General features: G+C 45.9%; 1 protein-coding gene across 5 annotated transcripts in view; it reads left to right on the forward strand.

Annotated features, from left to right (window-relative positions):
* Window positions 1–16,941, forward strand: part of MTMR2 (myotubularin related protein 2) — a 63,697-nt gene extending 46,756 nt beyond the window's left edge. For all 5 annotated transcript variants that reach the window (XM_065628553.1, XM_065628579.1, XM_065628563.1 and 2 more), the window contains 8 exons: window positions 6,716–6,865; window positions 7,666–7,854; window positions 8,763–8,948; window positions 9,853–10,059; window positions 11,612–11,704; window positions 13,251–13,364; window positions 14,752–14,928; window positions 15,853–16,941. In XM_065628553.1, the coding sequence (XP_065484625.1) occupies window positions 6,716–6,865; window positions 7,666–7,854; window positions 8,763–8,948; window positions 9,853–10,059; window positions 11,612–11,704; window positions 13,251–13,364; window positions 14,752–14,928; window positions 15,853–16,014 (1,278 nt within the window). In that variant the 3' untranslated portion in view covers window positions 16,015–16,941. The remainder of the gene's footprint in view (window positions 1–6,715; window positions 6,866–7,665; window positions 7,855–8,762; window positions 8,949–9,852; window positions 10,060–11,611; window positions 11,705–13,250; window positions 13,365–14,751; window positions 14,929–15,852) is intronic.
* Window positions 16,942–18,003: the final 1,062 nt, after the last annotated feature.

Below are 18,003 nucleotides of genomic sequence, written 5' to 3' on the forward strand. Positions count from 1 at the left end.
TCAAAACCAGGACTTTTTGCAGCCGTGGCCTATCCGAATTTTACCCGTGATGGGACACAGTCATTCTCTTTCCAGATCACACAATCCATCTGTTCCAGTAGCTTATCTCCAGAAGTGACCAATGCCAGCTGCTGAAGAAGAGGCAAACCATACTACAGTAGATGTTTATTTTGTGATCTGGCCAGGAGGAGAATTCCATCCCTTTCATTAGAGTTGATTTAAGTCCTGCAGTATGAAGCTTTATGTCCCCTCCAAAACTTCTAGATATTTCAGTCTGTTTATTAGATTTCAGCATTTATAACTATAGATGTTCAGTTTATCTGTGTGAATGTCTTAGCCTTTTTTCTCAATCCAACCAGGTTCTGTTAAAGCAGTAACAAATACTACAGTAAATCAGGCTTATGTCCTGAAATGGCAACAGGGATTCATTAACAGTGAAACAAAACTGGCATCATCGAACCAGATAGTGAGATTACCTGTCGTTGACGCTATGATTTGTGATCAGAAACAGAAAAGCAGGACATATGCACTGTCTGTAGGACCTCTTGGTTTAAAAACTGTTAGAGAAGATCTGGCCCAGGGCATAAGCAGCTCCATATGGCCAGACACTAACTTGGCGCATCTTAGGCCAGGTCAGTCATTGCCCTGAGGGAGCAGGGACATGGAGAGACGAGAGCGGAGCAGAAGTAGAAATCAAGTACCAGGCATCCAGAAAAGGCCTTTAGAGTAGAATCCATGGGAAGATCTATGTCTACACTGGCATATATGGCAGGTTTTCCTGTGGTGTGATTTAGTTGTTATAATTTTTTTAATATATTTTATATATATTTTTATTATTTTATATATATATATATATATAGTATATATATATTTTATTATAAAATTTCAGATTAATATAAATGTGTTAGGAAAGCAGTTAGGAAAGATATTCAGTAAACCTCTGACTTCTGTGTTAGTGTTCTTGGGAAATATGGAAATATGTAACTTATTAAAAATCTGTGTTTCTGTAAAGCTATGGGGAGTAATAAACAACCTGTAGAGAACAAAAGGAACGCAGAGAGATTTGGGATTTAGTCAGTAAATGGAATCATATGTGGCAAATGAAATTTAAAACTGAAATTACTCTCTGATTTTTATTACACGCGGACTGGCAGAGTATAAAACGGAGTTGCAAAGTGAATAAGACTCAGTTGAAACCAAAAGGCCTTGAGATGCCTTTGGAGTAACTTGAAGTTTTCATTTTCCTTAACAAGGTGGGGAGCATTTGGAAAATATTACAAGGCGTTGTGAAGCTGGAAATGTGTGATGTTTCCCTGCAGATGTCATTCTCGTCTAATCTGTGCTCTGGTCATATGTACTAGGGAGCCACAGTATAGGCTCAGAGAAAACATACAGAAATTAATAATTCAGAAGAGAGGCTGACCTGTTTTGAGGATAAAAGAAGTGCCCAGCATTAGCATACAAGCAGACTGGGAAAGATAGAGCGTGAGAACAGCATCCTGCAGATGTTGGGTGTAACTGAGGGAAGTAAAATGAGAACTGAACTGTTAGATGCCCCATGGTTTAATTGAGGTCCTGCTTATAGCAGGTAGGTCTCTGCTGCAACGCGGATCCCAGCTCTCTTGCGCTGAGGGGACACAACCTGGGCTGAGCGCACGGCAGGGGGACCAGCTCGGCTCTGGCAGCTGTGTCCCGTGTCGGTGCAGGGATGTGCCAGAGCTCATGTGCTCAGCCTCTTGGTATCTCATGGCTCAAACCGAGTTTGAGAGGCACAGCTGGTGGGTACCTCTGGACCCTCCTGCCGTGCCCACGGCAGCTCAGGGTGCGCCCGCATGTCTGAGCTCAGAATTGGTCCACTGGATCCCTGAGAGAGATGTGACTGTGTGTAATTCCAGCAAGGAAATTATTTTTTTCCCGTCAGTGAAAGATCCTCATGTGCTTAAGCTTAAATATGTGCTTTGCAAGGTGGTGGTTTCAGTGCCATGCTGGTGTGTCTTCAGCAGCTTTTCCCTGCAAACAAAGAAACTCCTTTGTCTATCACAGAATCACAGAACGGTTGGGGTTGGAAGGGACCTCTGGAGATCGTCTAGTCCAACCCACCTGCTAAAGCAGGTTCACCAGAGCAGATCACACAGGAGTGTGTCCAGGCGGGTCTTGAATGTCTCCAGCGGAGACTCCACAACCTCCCTGGGCAGCCTGTTCCAGGGCTCTGGCACCTCAAAGTAAAGAAGTTTCTCCTTATGTTTAGATGGAACCTCCTGTGCTTCAGTTTGTGCCCATTGCCCCTGAACAGGCACCACTGAAAAGAGTCTGCTCCCATCCTCTTGACACCAACCCTTGAGGTATTTATAAGCATAAGTGAGATCCCCTCTCAGCCTTCTCTTCTCCAGGCTGAACAGACCCAGCTCTCAGTCTCTCCTCAAAAGAAAGGTGCTGCGTGATGCCCAGTTTGCAAATGGCAGGAGCTGCAAAGCAGCACTTGGTGTGTTGGCAAAGCTGTGAAGGGAGTGTGGGACAACATCACTCCTCTGCCAGACTTTTGCCAGTATCAATTTAATGCACAGTCGCTAAATTTACCCACATTTTGTATGTACCTACAATGTGCGTAAGTCAAGTGATAACTGAGCACAGGTGGTTGAAGTAAGGCATGAATGCCTGTCCAGGGGGAAACCAAGTCTGGTTTGTGTGTGGAGGTGACACGAAGGCTGTGTCTCTATGGTTAGATGATCCAGTTGTAAGGAGTGTTCCCAAGCACTGGGGCACCTTTATTGCAAGTTCCAGGCATAGCTTCAGTCCAGGAAGTTACTGTCCCTCTCCTGAGTGTGTTTGAGCATCTTTGGCCATGCACAAAGACACTCTGCCAGCAGAGTGCAGGCAGGTTGAAGTATAAAGCAGTTATTTACTGGCTAACACACAAGAAAGATAGCAGGGACTTAACTAGCTACTCGGCTGAGCGTTAGTACTCACCACCTCTGAGAAGGCATCTGAAGAGGCTTTTCTGGCCAGGCAGGCACTGGTCAGAGAAGGATCAGCATCCGCACCTCCCTCCTTTGGGTTGCTGTTGCTGTTTGCCACCTGTCATGTCAACACCAGCACACAGGTGACCCAGCTGTTGGCTCTCACCAGTGACTGCCTACTAGACTCACAGTTTTTTCCTTTTGGACTTTACGCTACTTCGTGGTGGTGTTTTCCCTTGAAATCTTGAGCTACCAGCGATCCCCATCTCAACAATCCTCTTCCTCTGTCTGCAATTTTACATTTCTTGTCTTTCTATGTATTTTCACACTGCTCTTTCTCATGGCTCTGCAGCGTCCTTGGCGGTCTGAGCCATGGTTGTGCACCTGGGCCACATCAGAACTGGGACCTGGAAGAGACGGTCGGGCCCTTGTGGAGCAGAGAGGAGAGAGGGTTGCAAGGCCAGCTGGCCAAACTTGGCACAGTTGGGCACATTTCAGGATCCGATCACCAGTGGGCAGTCTGGACAGACCGCCATTTTGAGGATAAAGGAATTTAATAGTATAGATGTGAGGTGCCATGTGCCAGCTGGTCACGGTGAGAGTGGTCATGGCCACATTTGATTTATGACTGTAGATGTGGCCGTGTTGCCTTCCTCACTGGAGAGCGTTCAGAGGAGGATGATGAGTCTGGTGAGGGGCCTGGAGCACAAGTGCGATGAGGAGTGGCTGAGGGAGCTGGGGCTGTTCAGCCTGGAGAAAAGGAGGCTGAGGGGAGACCTTATCTCTGTCTCCAACTACTTGAAAGGAGGTTGTAGCATGGAGGGCGTTGGTCTCTTCTCTCAAGTAGAAAGTGACATGACAAGAGGAAATGGCTTCAAGTTGCATTGAGGAGGTTTATATTGGATATCAGGAAACATTTCTTCCTGGAAAGGGTTGTGAGGCATTGGAACAGGCTGCCCAGGGAAGTGGCAGAGTCACCATCCCTGGAGGTGTTTAGAAGATGTATAGATGAGGCTCCTAAGCACATGGTTTAGTGCTAGAGTTAGGTTATGGTTAGACTTGATGATCCTGAGGGTCTCTTCCAACCACAATGATTCTATGATTCTATGACTTTGCCCTCTGCCGGCAACCAAACATGTGAGTTCCCCTGAAATCAGGGTCTACAAATGGTGTTAGCCAACCTAGAGAAGACAGACCTTGTGCACTGGTCGGGGCAGCATGCTCTGGTCACTGACGTGGACACCAGCAGCCACGTTCCCTGGCAGGTTCAGGACCATCACCCCTGTTGCTAGCGAGACGTGCCGGGGTTCGTGCTGCAGGTGCATGGGCAGGGGCTCCCTGAGCTGCTCCTGAGCCTGCAGAGGCTTCTTGGGTTACATCCGTAACACTTGCGTTGGTCTGATAGTAGTCTGTTGGGTGCTTACAGCTTTCCAGGGAGCAGTGAAATGTATCTCACATCAGGAAATACCAATGTGCTTTATATCATGTTTAGCTTTTCCTATTGATTCCAGCTGGAGAGAGCACAAATCTGAAGGAGCATGAATAAAAGCACAATGTACACTTCATCATGGCAAATGTCCTGGGAAGATGCAAATTCAGCTCCTTTTCTAGCCTGCTTCGCTTATTTCTGCCTGCTGTGAGTCCTTGGAGAAAGTCAGGATCTGAATCCAAGGCCCTCTGGATGGTGCTGTGATTCTGGGCTCCTGTGCCAGGGGAAAGCAGACGTTCCCTGTGATTCAAAGGAAATTTGAATGCTGATACGCAGTATCTTTTCTTTCTTTGAGGAATTGTCATGGATTTTCCTGGTCTGGGCTGTTGCAGAGGAAAGATTTCATTTGAATTTGTCAGGGTGTCAGCTGAAAGACTTGGAACTTTGGAGATGTTGGTTCTGGACCGAGCAGCATGTGCTGAACCTGTTCTGCCCCGTGCAGTGATGAGGATGCTCTACAGTGCCAGTGACTGCTTGATCTTCTCAGTGAGTGCTAGCAGAGCTGTAGGATAGAATGAAAAAGAGCTCTTCTTCCATGTAGCTGCTTGTGAGCTCCCATTTTCCTTTCCATGAGTGTGCCAACAGCAGAGCTCTAATTCAGATTTGGGAGAGGTGAAATCTCCAAGCATTGCTGCTGAATACACTGCAGTACTTACTAGGACAGCACTGAGAACAATTTAGTCATTTGCCGTTAGTTCACTTCTAGGTAGTAACTGGTTTGATCACAGCTGATGGACAGCTGAGAGCACAAGTGTTGCTCTTCCCTGGTTGACAGCAGAGCTGGTGGACCCAGGAGATTCCGTCCTTACTGTGTACAGCAGGTAGACCTCTGAGCCTGTTTTACCCATCAGTAAGCTTGGACCGTGGATACACACTGTTTGACGCCTGTTTCGGCCACTTCTTTGGCTCCAGGCAGTGCTGAAAATAGCTCTCCTTTGGGGCTTGGGGGTACTTGTGATCCTGGCAGCTCTGCTGATTCTTTGTAGTAACATTTCCATCCCAGGGAGGGCCCTGGCACCGGGGGTGGTTCACAAGCAGGATGTGACGGTGTTAGGCAGAAGGTGTGTCTTCCCCTCATATTTCTAACCATGGCCTGTTCTGGCAGCGTGACTCAGTGTGGGTCAACCCTCATTGCCACAGCTCATCTGACTTGTGTTAGATTTATTATTTGTTTCCTGAGGGAGCTGCGACAGCCGTAATCGGTGTCACACCACCCTCCTTAAAATGAAGGACAAGAATAAAAGTATTTATTGCTTTAAGAACTGATTGATGTTCCTCTAAATCAGACTCTGTGCTTAATGGTCTGGCCATGTTCACTGCTCACAGGAACTGTAGTAGATCTGCCTTCCCCTCGGAGATGCTTTGTGTTGGTGCTTGCCCTGGCTGCACCATGTGTTTAAACTTCTTTCAGGCACACAGCAGCAACATCACTGTTCTCATCTGTTGACTCCCAGTGTCAGCCAGATTAAGTCTGCAGGTTGGCAAGACCATCTCCATTGTGCTTCTGGTGTTACCTGGAGATTTTCCTCTGGGAAGCTGTTGAGTTGCTTCCCCGTCAGGGCACGCTGAGCTTGGTGATGTGCATGTGGAGGTTCCTTCCCTGCCCTTCCAGCCCAAGTCAGACCAGTACAACCATTGAGCTTGCTCTGAGAGGAACATGGGAGTTACACATCACTGTCCATATCACAAACAGTCACACAGCTAGAGACGTACACTTATTAGGTTTCTGGTGTTTTTAGGAGATTGCACAGCTGTGCCACAAACACTAAACAAGGCTCAAAACAGATTGATTTTTTGGGGGGTGTTTTACTGCCTGTTCTCCCTTCTGTCTTCCACTCCATCCCATCTGGTAACTTTGCTTTCCATCCTCAGTTTCCACCCACCACATCTGAGCCAAGTGCTGAGAGAGGAGTGAGGGCTGTGGGTCACCCGTTCTGTCCTGCTCCCGGCTCTCCTGTGATGGGACCAGGAGGTACAGGTGATTCCCCTGAGAGCATCTCTAAGGTGTTTCCGTATCTGTAGCCTCCACAGTTCCTTTGCCGTAGGTGAGCCTGCCTGCAGACTTCTAGTTTTCCTGTTATTCAGTGACCTGAGCAAAACATCTGCCCCTCTGGGTAGAGGTGTGAAATGCAAGTTACCAAGATAATGCAGTTCCAGCCCTAAATGTCCTTCGTTAACAGAAGTTGTCTTGAATTTCAGGTCTGGAGGTTTAACTGTGCTGAGGTCTCAGAGCAAGTCATTTGCTAACCTGCTGTGGTTTCCTCTTTAGGGGATTCCCAATGAAAGCTGGAGGCTGACCAAGATGAATGAGCGCTATGAGCTGTGTGATACATACCCTGCCATTCTAGCTGTGCCCGTAAACATTCCCGATGAAGAATTAAAGAGAGTAGCATCTTTCAGATCAAGAGGACGCATACCAGTGAGTGTGACAAAAGAAGCCGCTTTGATGTGGAGTTGTTGCATACCTTTGGGCCATAAATAATGCCGAGATCAGGCTGAGTGGATTCCAGGGAGCAAATAAATGATCAATGGATAATAAAAGTGACAGCGACATGTCTGAGGAGTTAGAAAGCAGCATTATCTGCTGAAACTACTGTTGTGAAAGAGATGTAGACTAAACCAAAATGAGAAGATAAGATAACTTAGTGCTACCCAGGCTGAATCCTAGTTCAGTTCTGGGGAAACACAAACAAACCCTATTCAGTTGTTTACAATCGTCTGGCCTACTCTGACTTTCAGGATAGAGGAGTACTTAGTGATATTCTTGGTGGAAATTTTTATTAAATCAAGACAAAACACATTGTTATGATTAGTTCAGTGCTAACTGAAAAATAAGCCTATAGAAAATTCAGTCTTTTCCTAAAGTGCTTAATTTTTACATGGTGTAATGTAGAGTGAGGCAGAGCCAAATGACTGCAGAGTGAGAAGGTGTGTTTGTGACTCACAGAACAGTGAGTAAACAGTCTGCATCATATTTAGAAGTCAGATTTAAACCTAGTCAGTCACCTCTTGTTTGTTCAAACTTTGGGAGTGCCACCAGAGTGAATGAGTAAGGACAGAAGAGTTCTTTTTTTCATTTAATCATGATGTAATAGAATCCAGCTTTCTGGAACCAGCTAATACACGTCAGGATTCCAGCACAAGCCATTACAGGTGAAACACTTCACTGTTTTAATGAACCTCACTTTTCCTTCTCTTCTTTTTCATCTGTTTCTGAAGGTTTTGTCATGGATTCACCCAGAAAGTCAAGCGACGATCACTCGCTGTAGCCAGCCAATGGTGGGAGTGAGCGGCAAACGAAGCAAGGAAGATGAAAAGTACCTTCAAGCCATCATGGATTCTAATGCTCAGTCCCATAAAATCTTCATCTTTGATGCAAGGCCCAGTGTGAATGCTGTAGCCAATAAGGTCAGGTGCTTTTTCCTCTGTCAAGAGCCGGAAACGTAATCATTTAGAGCACATTTCCCACCCCCATTTCAAATTATTCCTTTTCTACTATGAAGAGATTCATATGCAATGATCTGATTCTCTAGAAGACTTTTACACCTGCACTGGTATCAGTAGATATCAGCGTGACTATGAAAGGTCCATTTGGATCAATCCATGACACGAAAAGAGATCGGAAGGGAAAAATCAGAGTAGTACTGAGGTCAGACTAGCACTCTGGGTCTTGTGTATCACCATTTTTCACTTCACATGGCTGAAAGAACTGTCCCTGTTAACCCTCATGGGACAGCAGTTACTCAGCACTTCCGAAAATCAGGCATCATGATCTTTTATTTCAAAATGTAAGCTGCGGATCTTTAGTGTCTAGGAATGTTGCTGTGTTCTTCCTGCTGTTATGTCTTATTCCATCGCTCTATTTTAATGGTAGAACTGCTTTGTTGCACTAAAGCTGATTTTTTTTTTTCTTTTTTTTTTCTAATCTGTCTTTTGTGCTACTTAGGAGAGGCAATTAGTGTGTGGGATATACTCCTCTATAATAGTATGGTAAATTTGTAAATGACAGAATAGTGAATCTAATGAGCCAGCAGCTTGAATGGAGATAAATGATAATTACAGAGAAAAAGAAGGCTTGTAACGTGATATTCTTTGGCAAAAATTATAGCATTCATTACTGTTGCAGGAAAGAGACACAAAGCGTGTGGATGTACATGTTTGTTCCCAATTGTAAGATAAATCTAATGTTTTCTGCCTGCTTTAGATAGCACAATGACTAGTATTTTGTCAGCTGATATTTACTCAGGACAAATGATTGTGATAAAACATAAAATACGTTTTTGCTTAATGATCTTTATGTGGATTTTGTTCTTCAGGCTAAAGGAGGTGGCTATGAGAGTGAGGATGCCTATCAGAATGCAGAATTAGTGTTCCTGGACATTCACAATATTCATGTTATGAGAGAATCACTGCGAAAACTGAAAGAAATTGTGTATCCCAATATTGAGGAGACTCACTGGTTGTCTAATTTAGAGTCAACTCACTGGCTAGAGCATATCAAGGTGGGTATGTCTGCACCCACTGCATGTGGCTGAGTAACCACAAGTCCCTACCAGTCTGTTCACTGGGAGATGTATCCAGAGCTAACTCCAGTGCTGGATTTTCAATTCATGAGAAATTTAAAGGCTTAAAATTTGTTTTCAATTTGAAAACAACTAAAACCACAGTTTCTTGGAATGGGCAATTTCGAGGAGATGGGAAGAGGGACAAGAGAAGGCGTTGAAATACTGAAAGATGGTGTTTTGGAAGAGAAGCGTGTTCCTGGGGAATGTATAACTGTGAAAGCCCTGGTCAGAGCATGGGAGTCCCAGAGTTGCCAAGCTCTTGGCTCAGGGATCCTCGATGTCCTGGCATTGCTTTTGGTCCAGACCAGCAGATGTTGGGAGTTCGTGCCCCATCAGCCTGTCAGGAATCCAAGCAGAACTAGAATGAGCAGGGCAAAATGCTTCAGCTTCTACAAATGTTGGTTTTCAAATTAAGCTTTTCCTTTCCTAAAAATATCCAGCTTATGTTGCCTGCCTGCTAATACAGAAAGGGCCCGTTGCAAGGTGATGGCCATTTTGTGTTCATATTCAGACATGGAATGCTCCTGCATTTAAATCCTGGTCTGTCCGAGGACTGAGCTTAATGCAGAGGCTCTTCTAGAGTTGTGCCTATACTACAGTTTAGATGTGTTGTCATCTTGCTGGAACAAAAAATGTGTTCACTAATTTGCTGTCCTAGTTATAAAGTAGTTGGAACTGATTTACCATTCTCCTTGAGGCAGACGGAGCCCTTGGTTTGTCCTGTGTTGTCACAAGCCATTTTTCATTTGTAGTTTGTGTTCCAGAGAGATTTTGTAACTTGTTGTTTTGTGGGGTTTTTTCTTTCTTTCTTTTTTTTTTTTTTTTTTTTTTCTTGCTGCAGCTCATTCTCGCTGGAGCCCTTCGGATCGCCGACAAGGTGGAATCGGGGAAGACGTCTGTGGTTGTACACTGCAGTGATGGCTGGGACCGAACAGCCCAGCTCACCTCCCTCTCCCTGCTCATGTTGGATGGCTACTACCGAACCATCAGGGGCTTTGAAGTGCTGGTGGAGAAGGAGTGGCTGAGCTTCGGCCACAGATTTCAGCTGGTGAGTCGCTAGCCCTCGGAAAGCACTGAGCAGAAAGTTGTCCACCTTGAAGGATTTCAAAGGAGTTTAGCTTTTTCTGTGAGAAGTCTCCCAGTTGAACTCACAAAAGAAAGGTGAATGCTGCTGCTATTGTTTTCTGCCTATAATTTTAGTAATCTTTTAACTTCCTTGGAGTTGATATTGGTTACATATGAGGAACAGGTGGTATTAAACCTCTCAGGTGCCTGACTGACATGTTGTGTTCCCCTGCTCAGGTTTGAGCCAGCAGTGTGCTTTGGGTTCAGAACAGGTATTTCTGCTGTGAGCTGGCAGAGACTAATAGGGTATTTTTGGTCTTTCCAGTTCAATCCATTTTCTGAGACTGCTTGGACACCATAATCTAACAAACACCTTAGTACTGAAGAGGCTGGGGAATTTGGTTATGGCCTTTACCTCACATTTTCTTCAGGCACATTTTATTTTTGGGGACGCTTTTAATTGTTTATGCAAAAAATCAGCGGTTTGAGACGGGACCGGGAGTAGCTCGTGATTGTGTCCCTAGAGTTGGCAGAGCAGCAGCTTTGGGGACTCGTGACACAGCAGTTTGGTATGGTTTGGACCTTCAGTAGTATTCTTTCAGTCTTTACTCCAGTTGTGGTGTGCTCATAGCTCTTCTTTTGTGGCTGTTTCATTTTGGGAAGGGCTAGAACAAGGTCTGTTTACAGCACGTGTAGTGGTGGGCAGTGTAGTCAAATGCGCTGAGGAAGGTGGGGAAACTGAGGCACTAAGCAACTGACCTTCTGCTGCAGCAAAACTGTTATCTGGTGTGTGAAGGATGAGTATTTTAGGTTCCCTGTCTATACAAAGAAGATAATGATATTGTTTTCCTTTGGTGAGGGGAGAACAGTATTATGGAAGAGGTAGGGATCTCCGTGACTTATATGTTCTTGTTCTGTCTTTGTACAGTATTTAGAGCTCCTGAGTAATGTATAACCACTAACGTACTATATATTTACAAGGAATCAAGCCTCACGTATCTTGGCCACACAGCACGGTCAGGGTTGGAGGCCAGTTCTGGGGACACTTCCATCACTGCCTCTCTGGAGGTGGCGGGAGATGGGCTGGGACAGTGTTTGTTCAGCGCTTGGAGGCCGCGAGGTGTTGTGTGATGGTTATCGCCGCGTGCCGTGCCTGTAGGTAGTGCTCAGAGCTAGCACGCTGTACTACTGAAGTAGCCAGGACGACAGCTGCAACCAAAGCAAAAAGCATTCTCATTTTTTTTTCTTCTGAACTTTAGCTATTAACTGAAATCCATGCCAGCATAGCATCTGGAGCTTCTACTCCAACAACTTTTCTTTTAATTTAGCATGAAAATATCCCCATAAAGAAATTTCACTTCAAAGACGGAGTAGCTGTCCTTTACTCTTTTACCCACTGATATGGACAAAGCAAAACCAGGACTCATTTCAGCCTTCTTAAAGCTCTTGATAAAGGCTTGGGTGACTGAGGGGGGACCCCAGCAGTTTCCCCACGAAGCCCCGTGTGCCCTTTTCTTTGTCCTGCTCTGTTTCAGAGGGTTGGCCATGGAGATAAGAATCACGCAGACGCGGATCGCTCTCCTGTCTTCCTCCAGTTCATCGACTGTGTCTGGCAAATGACAAGACAGGTAAATCGCTGCGGGACACGTGTCCACAAAGCCACCGTACCATGATGTGGCATGGTGTCCGGCCACAGGAGTAATTTCCAAGCTGACCTGCACGGGCTCACCTTCCTGGGCTTCTGCTCATTTTGAGTCTGGCAACAAGTTTCTTGGGAGTCTGTTTAGCAAAGACCCTCAACACACACCTGTACAGGAAGGCCACAATGTCAGCTTGAGTCAGATCAGCTGGTCAGTGGGTGCTGTTTACCTGTGTGCTGCTGTAATAAACGTGAGCTTGTGAGAAGCAGCTTGCCTCTCCCTGACGCAGGGGAGAGCTACCTTGCATTTGTCACAGGCAGGAACAGACACCCCAGCCACCCTCAGCAGCCCATTCTGCCTTCAGAAGCACAAGTGACATGAGCTGCTAACATCAGTCTGTAGCACGGTGCGTGCAGGCAGATCCCTGTTTCCTCTGCTCCAGCTGATCCCATAACCAAACCCGCAGCAAGGTGTACATTTGATCCATTCTAACTTCTGAAGGCAAACATATTGCTCCTGATTCGTACATGGTGTACAGAGCTGAGTGCTTCACTTCAGCCCAGGCATGGCAGAGGCACAGTTTGGGAGAAATCCCCTATGGTTGGGAGGCTTTTCCCCAGATATGCGGCACCTGGAAGGTTTTTTGTGTCTGCTGTGACAAAAAGTGTCACATGGTGAATGTCAGCCGTGGTCAGGCAGTTTACTGAAAAAATGAGGCTCATCATGGATTAGAACAGGCGAAATGGAAAAGATGTCACTATACATGAAACTGTACTGTATCCAAGCAGAGAAAGAGGGAGGCTTTACCATCATTAAAGTCACTTTCATCGTGCTGTCCTGGCAGGCTGACCCGCAGCTGGTGAGGTTGGGATGTCACAGCTGGGGCAGCCTGGGAAGAGAAGGGCAGTTTGCAGCTCCTGCTCTCCTCTCCATGGTCCCAGCATGTCTTTGCAGTTCAGGGCACATGTTCTTAGTGACCCTTGGTGGAGCTTCAGTTCTCCCTGTCTTGGGTCTGGATGGAACATCAGCAGCAAACACAGCCCCTGCCCAAATACCTGCTCCTCCCGCTGAGCTGTGTTGCCTGGTGCCTCCCTGTTGTGTTACACACACAGGTCATTTCCATTTGGCCCCAGGAAGTTTCCCATTTCTTTTTATGCGTTATTTCACATGTGCTTCAGCCTTTTGTTTGCCTTCTCGTTGCGTGGTCTGGCGTGAGGGGCAGGCAGAGCAGAGCAAGCTTCCACTTGAAGCAGCACTGAGTGTGTATAAACACAGCCGTCAAACCCTTCGGACCTCTGGCTTTTGCTCAAAATTCCTCTCTGCACATGTGAAGCAGCTTTCCAAGAGAGAAACTCTTTCTCCTGGAAGGAAAATATATGATCCTGAATATTCTGCCAGGGAAAGAACAGAGACAAATCCTGCTTCAGAAATAAAGAAGTGAGGCCAACTCCTCACCAAGACCACAAAGTGGGAGGAAGTTTATTTGCGGTTCCTGTTCTAAAATCCCAACCTAATTTTCTGGTTCTGTCTGAAGTTTCCTACAGCATTTGAGTTCAACGAGTACTTCCTGATAACCATCCTGGATCACCTGTACAGCTGTTTGTTCGGGACGTTCCTGTGCAGCAGCGAGCAGCAGAGGGTGAAGGAGGTAAGGGGGAGGCACGGTGCTGGGATTGCTTCACCTGGCCACGTACTGCCGGAGATGTCGTGTCAGCGCTCAGACAACGGTAGATGCAGGTCTGGGTAATGCCAAGCCCCTTTCTTAACAGCTTAAACTGCTGCCTGTTGGAGACTTCACATTTCGGAGCAATAGCGTTTCCCTCTGGACAGACCCACTGCCGTCAGCATGGCTTTCAGCTACTCACTGGTGGCTGAATAGCTCCTGGTGTCTCCCGAGTAGTTGAAATGCATTTTTTCCTTTAACTCCAGTTTAATGTGACGTTTTCTGTGGAAACTGCTACCTTTTTGCCCTCCCTTTTCCTCGCAGTGGTCCTTTTAGGTTGATTTTAACTACCAAGTGTGTACTGTCATTCTGCACACGTAGGTGACAGCAACTGGTGTCAATGTGGGTTCTCGCTGTGCTTGCATTTTTCCGGGAGAGGACAGAGCTGCTCATATGGGGCAGGACGTGCCTCCGGGTCCTGCCAGCAGCCAGCTCTGCCCCGCAGTCGGGTCGGCGTTTGTTTGCTGAGGGAGGAACGTATAGATGTTTACATTCAGACCATTCAAACACTGCCCTATTCAGGCCTGGTCTGGAATCAGAAGGAAAAGCAGTGATGCTCCTTCTGTCTCACCTAACTGAAGATGAAGCGTTTTGGCACCGGAAGGTTGCAGCTTAACATCACAGAGGTACATTGAGGACAGTGCTGTGTGGACTTCATGTGATTACATTTGACAGCACATCAGTTAAAAATAATAATAAAAAAATTACTGTAATACAGAAATGACAGCATTGTACTGTAGTGAAATCAGAGTCCCTGTTTTTCTAGAGCCCACAGTGATTGAATAATTCTAATTTCCGGAGAAGAAAACCTGCCTGCTGTTTGCATGTGGGTTTGGAGGCGTTTTTTTTAAGGCCTAGTGAAGCACTTAATCTAGAAAGCACTTCAACGCTGGTTTCACTGGGACTATTCACAGGCCTAATTATTCCACTAGATCAGGGCCTAAGTCAAATGATTTTTTTGCAATTAAATACTCCAGTGAGTCCTCCAGGAGCACTTCAAAGAGGTGAAGTTTAAGTAAAGCACAGGGTTCACAGGCTGGTGTCCCCTCGCTGTGCCGACGGCGATTCCCGGTCTGTGTTGGCAGCTGGGTGGGCAGGAGGGGCTGTGTCTGTGCCAGGCTGCCCGTGTCCCTGCCAGCGTCCAGCTGCTTCCCTTACATCAAAAGACTGTGGTTGCGTGGGTTTTTTTAAGCTACAAAAAGCCAACCAGGTCTGCATTAATGACAAACCTATGTATACGCTGTTAAACTTTGTAGATAACTGCTGGAATTCACATGGGAAATAAAGCCTCCTCCACCCCCTTCCCTTACAGAGCCTTCCAAAAAAGACCGTGTCGCTTTGGTCTTACATCAACAGCCAACTGGAAGACTTCACCAACCCCTTGTATGTGAGCTACTCCAACCATGTCCTGTATCCCGTGGCCAGCATGCGGCACCTCGAGCTGTGGGTTGGCTACTACATCCGCTGGAACCCCCGGATGAAACCACAGGTACGTCTTTTCCCAGGATCCTGCTGTTACTTCCCTCTCTGCTAGTACTGTCATTTTGGAGCTCAAGGCCTTTGAAACACAAGAAGTCGTGTGCAAACTTGAGTGCCCCTGCTTAAGTCTAAAACCAAAAGCCCAAATTCAAATAGAAGCAATGGAAGAGCAGCATCTACAGCTGGTGTGGGTGCTCAGCTGGAGGTCGCCACCTGGTGACATCTGCAGGAGCTGAAGATATTCAGCAGTTTGGACAATTTTTCACTTAGAATATGGGGAAAATAATCTGAATTCTCTCTTCTTTACAAAAGAGTCTGAAAACCTAAGACTTCTTTGGATTTGGGATTTTAAATATGAGTTTTGTATTTAGGTGACCAGCAATAGCTGTGGCTGCCTGAGGCGCAGGGGTCTGACTGCAGCCCTTGTTTCGCTCTTGCCCGCTGGCAGCAGGGATGCGCTGACTTGCCCGGGGCAGGTGCCCCAGACGAGCGCTTTGAACATGGCCCTAAATGCTGAAATCACTTTTTAATAGGAAGGGACAAAAGTTCCTGGATTGCTTCAGTGTCCAACTGCAGTTAACAGAGCTGTGTGTTAACAGAGTCCAGGGCACTAGATACAGAAACCCAACAAATGCTTTCCGGTACTAACTGTTTAACAGTCAGAACTAGGTGAAAATATTTAGATAAATCTGTGTTGTGTTTTTTTCCCCCCAAAGTGCTGAAATTATGGCCAGGCTGAAACGCCAATGCCAGTGTCAACCAGAAATGTCAGAGATTAGAGTTCTGTAATTATCATCTTTCAAAATATACACAAAGTTTCGTTTAGCCACTGTTGCACTGTGCATGTTGGATGAAAATGAGCATCCCAAGGCCAGAGCAATGCTTTGTGGTTCGGGTTTCCCCTCCCAGCACTCAGCTACCCCTTCTCTTGCAGGAACCCATCCACAACCGCTACAAGGAGCTGCTTGCCAAGCGGGCCGAGCTGCAGAAGAAAGTGGAGGAACTGCAGAGAGAAATCACCAACCGTTCCACCTCATCCTCGGAGAGAGCTGGCTCTCCCGCACAGTGCGTCGCTCCTGTACAGACAGTTGTATAATACGGACTTTTTTTTGCTGAGTACCTTCCCAGGACCATCAGGGTAGCTTTTCTGAAACCCTCTGGATTTCCAGTGTGGTGTCTGGGAGATGCCAACCTATTTATTTATTTCTCTCCAGGGTAATTTATTAGTACTGTAGCACTAGAGGAAGCTTAAGCAAAAACAAACAAACACGGCCCCCTATGCAATTAACCTTCTCAGTGGCTAGATTATCACACAAGCTAATTGCACTTGCCACCTGAAAGAAACCTAGAGCTCTTTCTTTGTTCACTTATGTGCTGGAAATCACTTGGCTTTAAAGAAAGACCATGTGCTAGAATGAAGTACTGTGGAGGAAAAACATCTACTCCAATGTCTGAAAAATGTCCCCTTTGCTAAAAGGAAAGAGCAACTTTGCAGCAGAGCCCAGAATACAGCTGTAAAGTTATGGAACCCTCCACTATTTTTGTCTACATAGCAGTGTTAATGAGAGCATTTGCCAACATCCTTAGAGACAAACAGCGATAGAGTCTGAAACATATCACCATTGTTCTTGTTTTTCCCATTTCCACTTTGATCTAGATCATAGGAAGCCATGTAAACAATGCCTTATCTACAGAAAGGGCACCTTCTACCCATCACACACAGTGGTAGAGGAACAAACCTACGGGATTTGATGTCATAGGACAAAGTTTACTCCCATCTCTGCGGCTTTAGAGTCTTGCTAATGGTTTACACGTGGTGTGCCAGGACGCAACTTAAGCACCTTTATTTCTAGGGGGGGAAGCAGAGCATGGCCCCCCCTGGGCATTCTGCAGCTCTTCTGTCCACCAGTGCCTCTACTCATCAGGTAAAGGGAGCGGAACACCAAGGGGCACATGTGAACTACTGGGATCAGTCATTTCATCTTGCTTGGGTAAGAATAATTAGTGAGTTTGAAGTGTCTGTGCAGGATCATAGTGGCATGTTTAAGGTATTGCAGTTTTCTGTTAACTAATGGAAGCAACTGTATATCAGCCAAAGAAGCCTTTCTGCTGCATTGCAACTACTTCTGGTAGACTAAACAGCTTCACCAGGTTCTGAGCCCTACATTTAGGTCTTTTTCCTCATAGCACACTTCAAGAATTTAAGTCTGAATTGAATTTTAATACAAAATTTTACTCTAGAACCAGAGATAAGAAACACACTTGGTGAAACCAGGACTTCCAACCAGGCAAGTACAAATTGTAGAAGTCAGGCTTACAGCAAAGTAAGTTACGTACGTGCAGGGCTCTTTGCTTGGGGCTGCTGCTCATCTCCGTGCTCAGGCTGAGGGGCCCTGCCTGCTCTGGGGGCCCGTGTTGCTCTTTTGTGGTAGGATCCCATGCTCCGGTTGCCTGTTTGTGCACCCCTGAGCTTGCTTATTCACTCAGCCTCTCTTCCACCACAGAGAAGTATTTTCTGAGTGGATAGAAGAGTGGACCAATTTACACATAAGCAGCTGCCTTTCAAAAGCCACATTCCTTCTGAGGCAGGAACAGTAATTTCCCCTACTGTGTCGGTTTCCACCTGCTCTGCTGCAAGAATCCCACAGCCACCTTCTGACAGGATAAGCAACAGGCCCTACAGCATCACTGCACTTGTTATAGAGTGGCCTGAGATGTTATGGTTCAATAGTGCAAAGAATCCACACAAAATACCTGCTGAAGGACTTGGATTTGCTTTAAGGTTGAAGGGCAGAGCTGCTCTTATGTACAATCACTAGATAAGATGGTTCATAGCATTTTTCTCTATTAGCAAATTGAGTATGTGTGTATATTTTGTTTCTCGATGAAGGCTGTTTGGTTTCCTTAACACTAATAAAAATTGACAAATGGGTAAAGTTCTGTGCCCTTATTTTCTACTATATGCTTCTCCAAAGGATGTGCAGGATATAAAAATAGTACTGAAAATTTAGTATGTCAAATCCAAATCTCATTCTTCTGCAGATGGTCTTATAAGGTGCTAATGTTCAAACTCTGAAATTTGGAA

Source organism: Caloenas nicobarica, chromosome 1, assembly GCF_036013445.1.
Source record: "Caloenas nicobarica isolate bCalNic1 chromosome 1, bCalNic1.hap1, whole genome shotgun sequence".
Taxonomy (NCBI): Eukaryota; Metazoa; Chordata; class Aves; order Columbiformes; family Columbidae; genus Caloenas; species Caloenas nicobarica.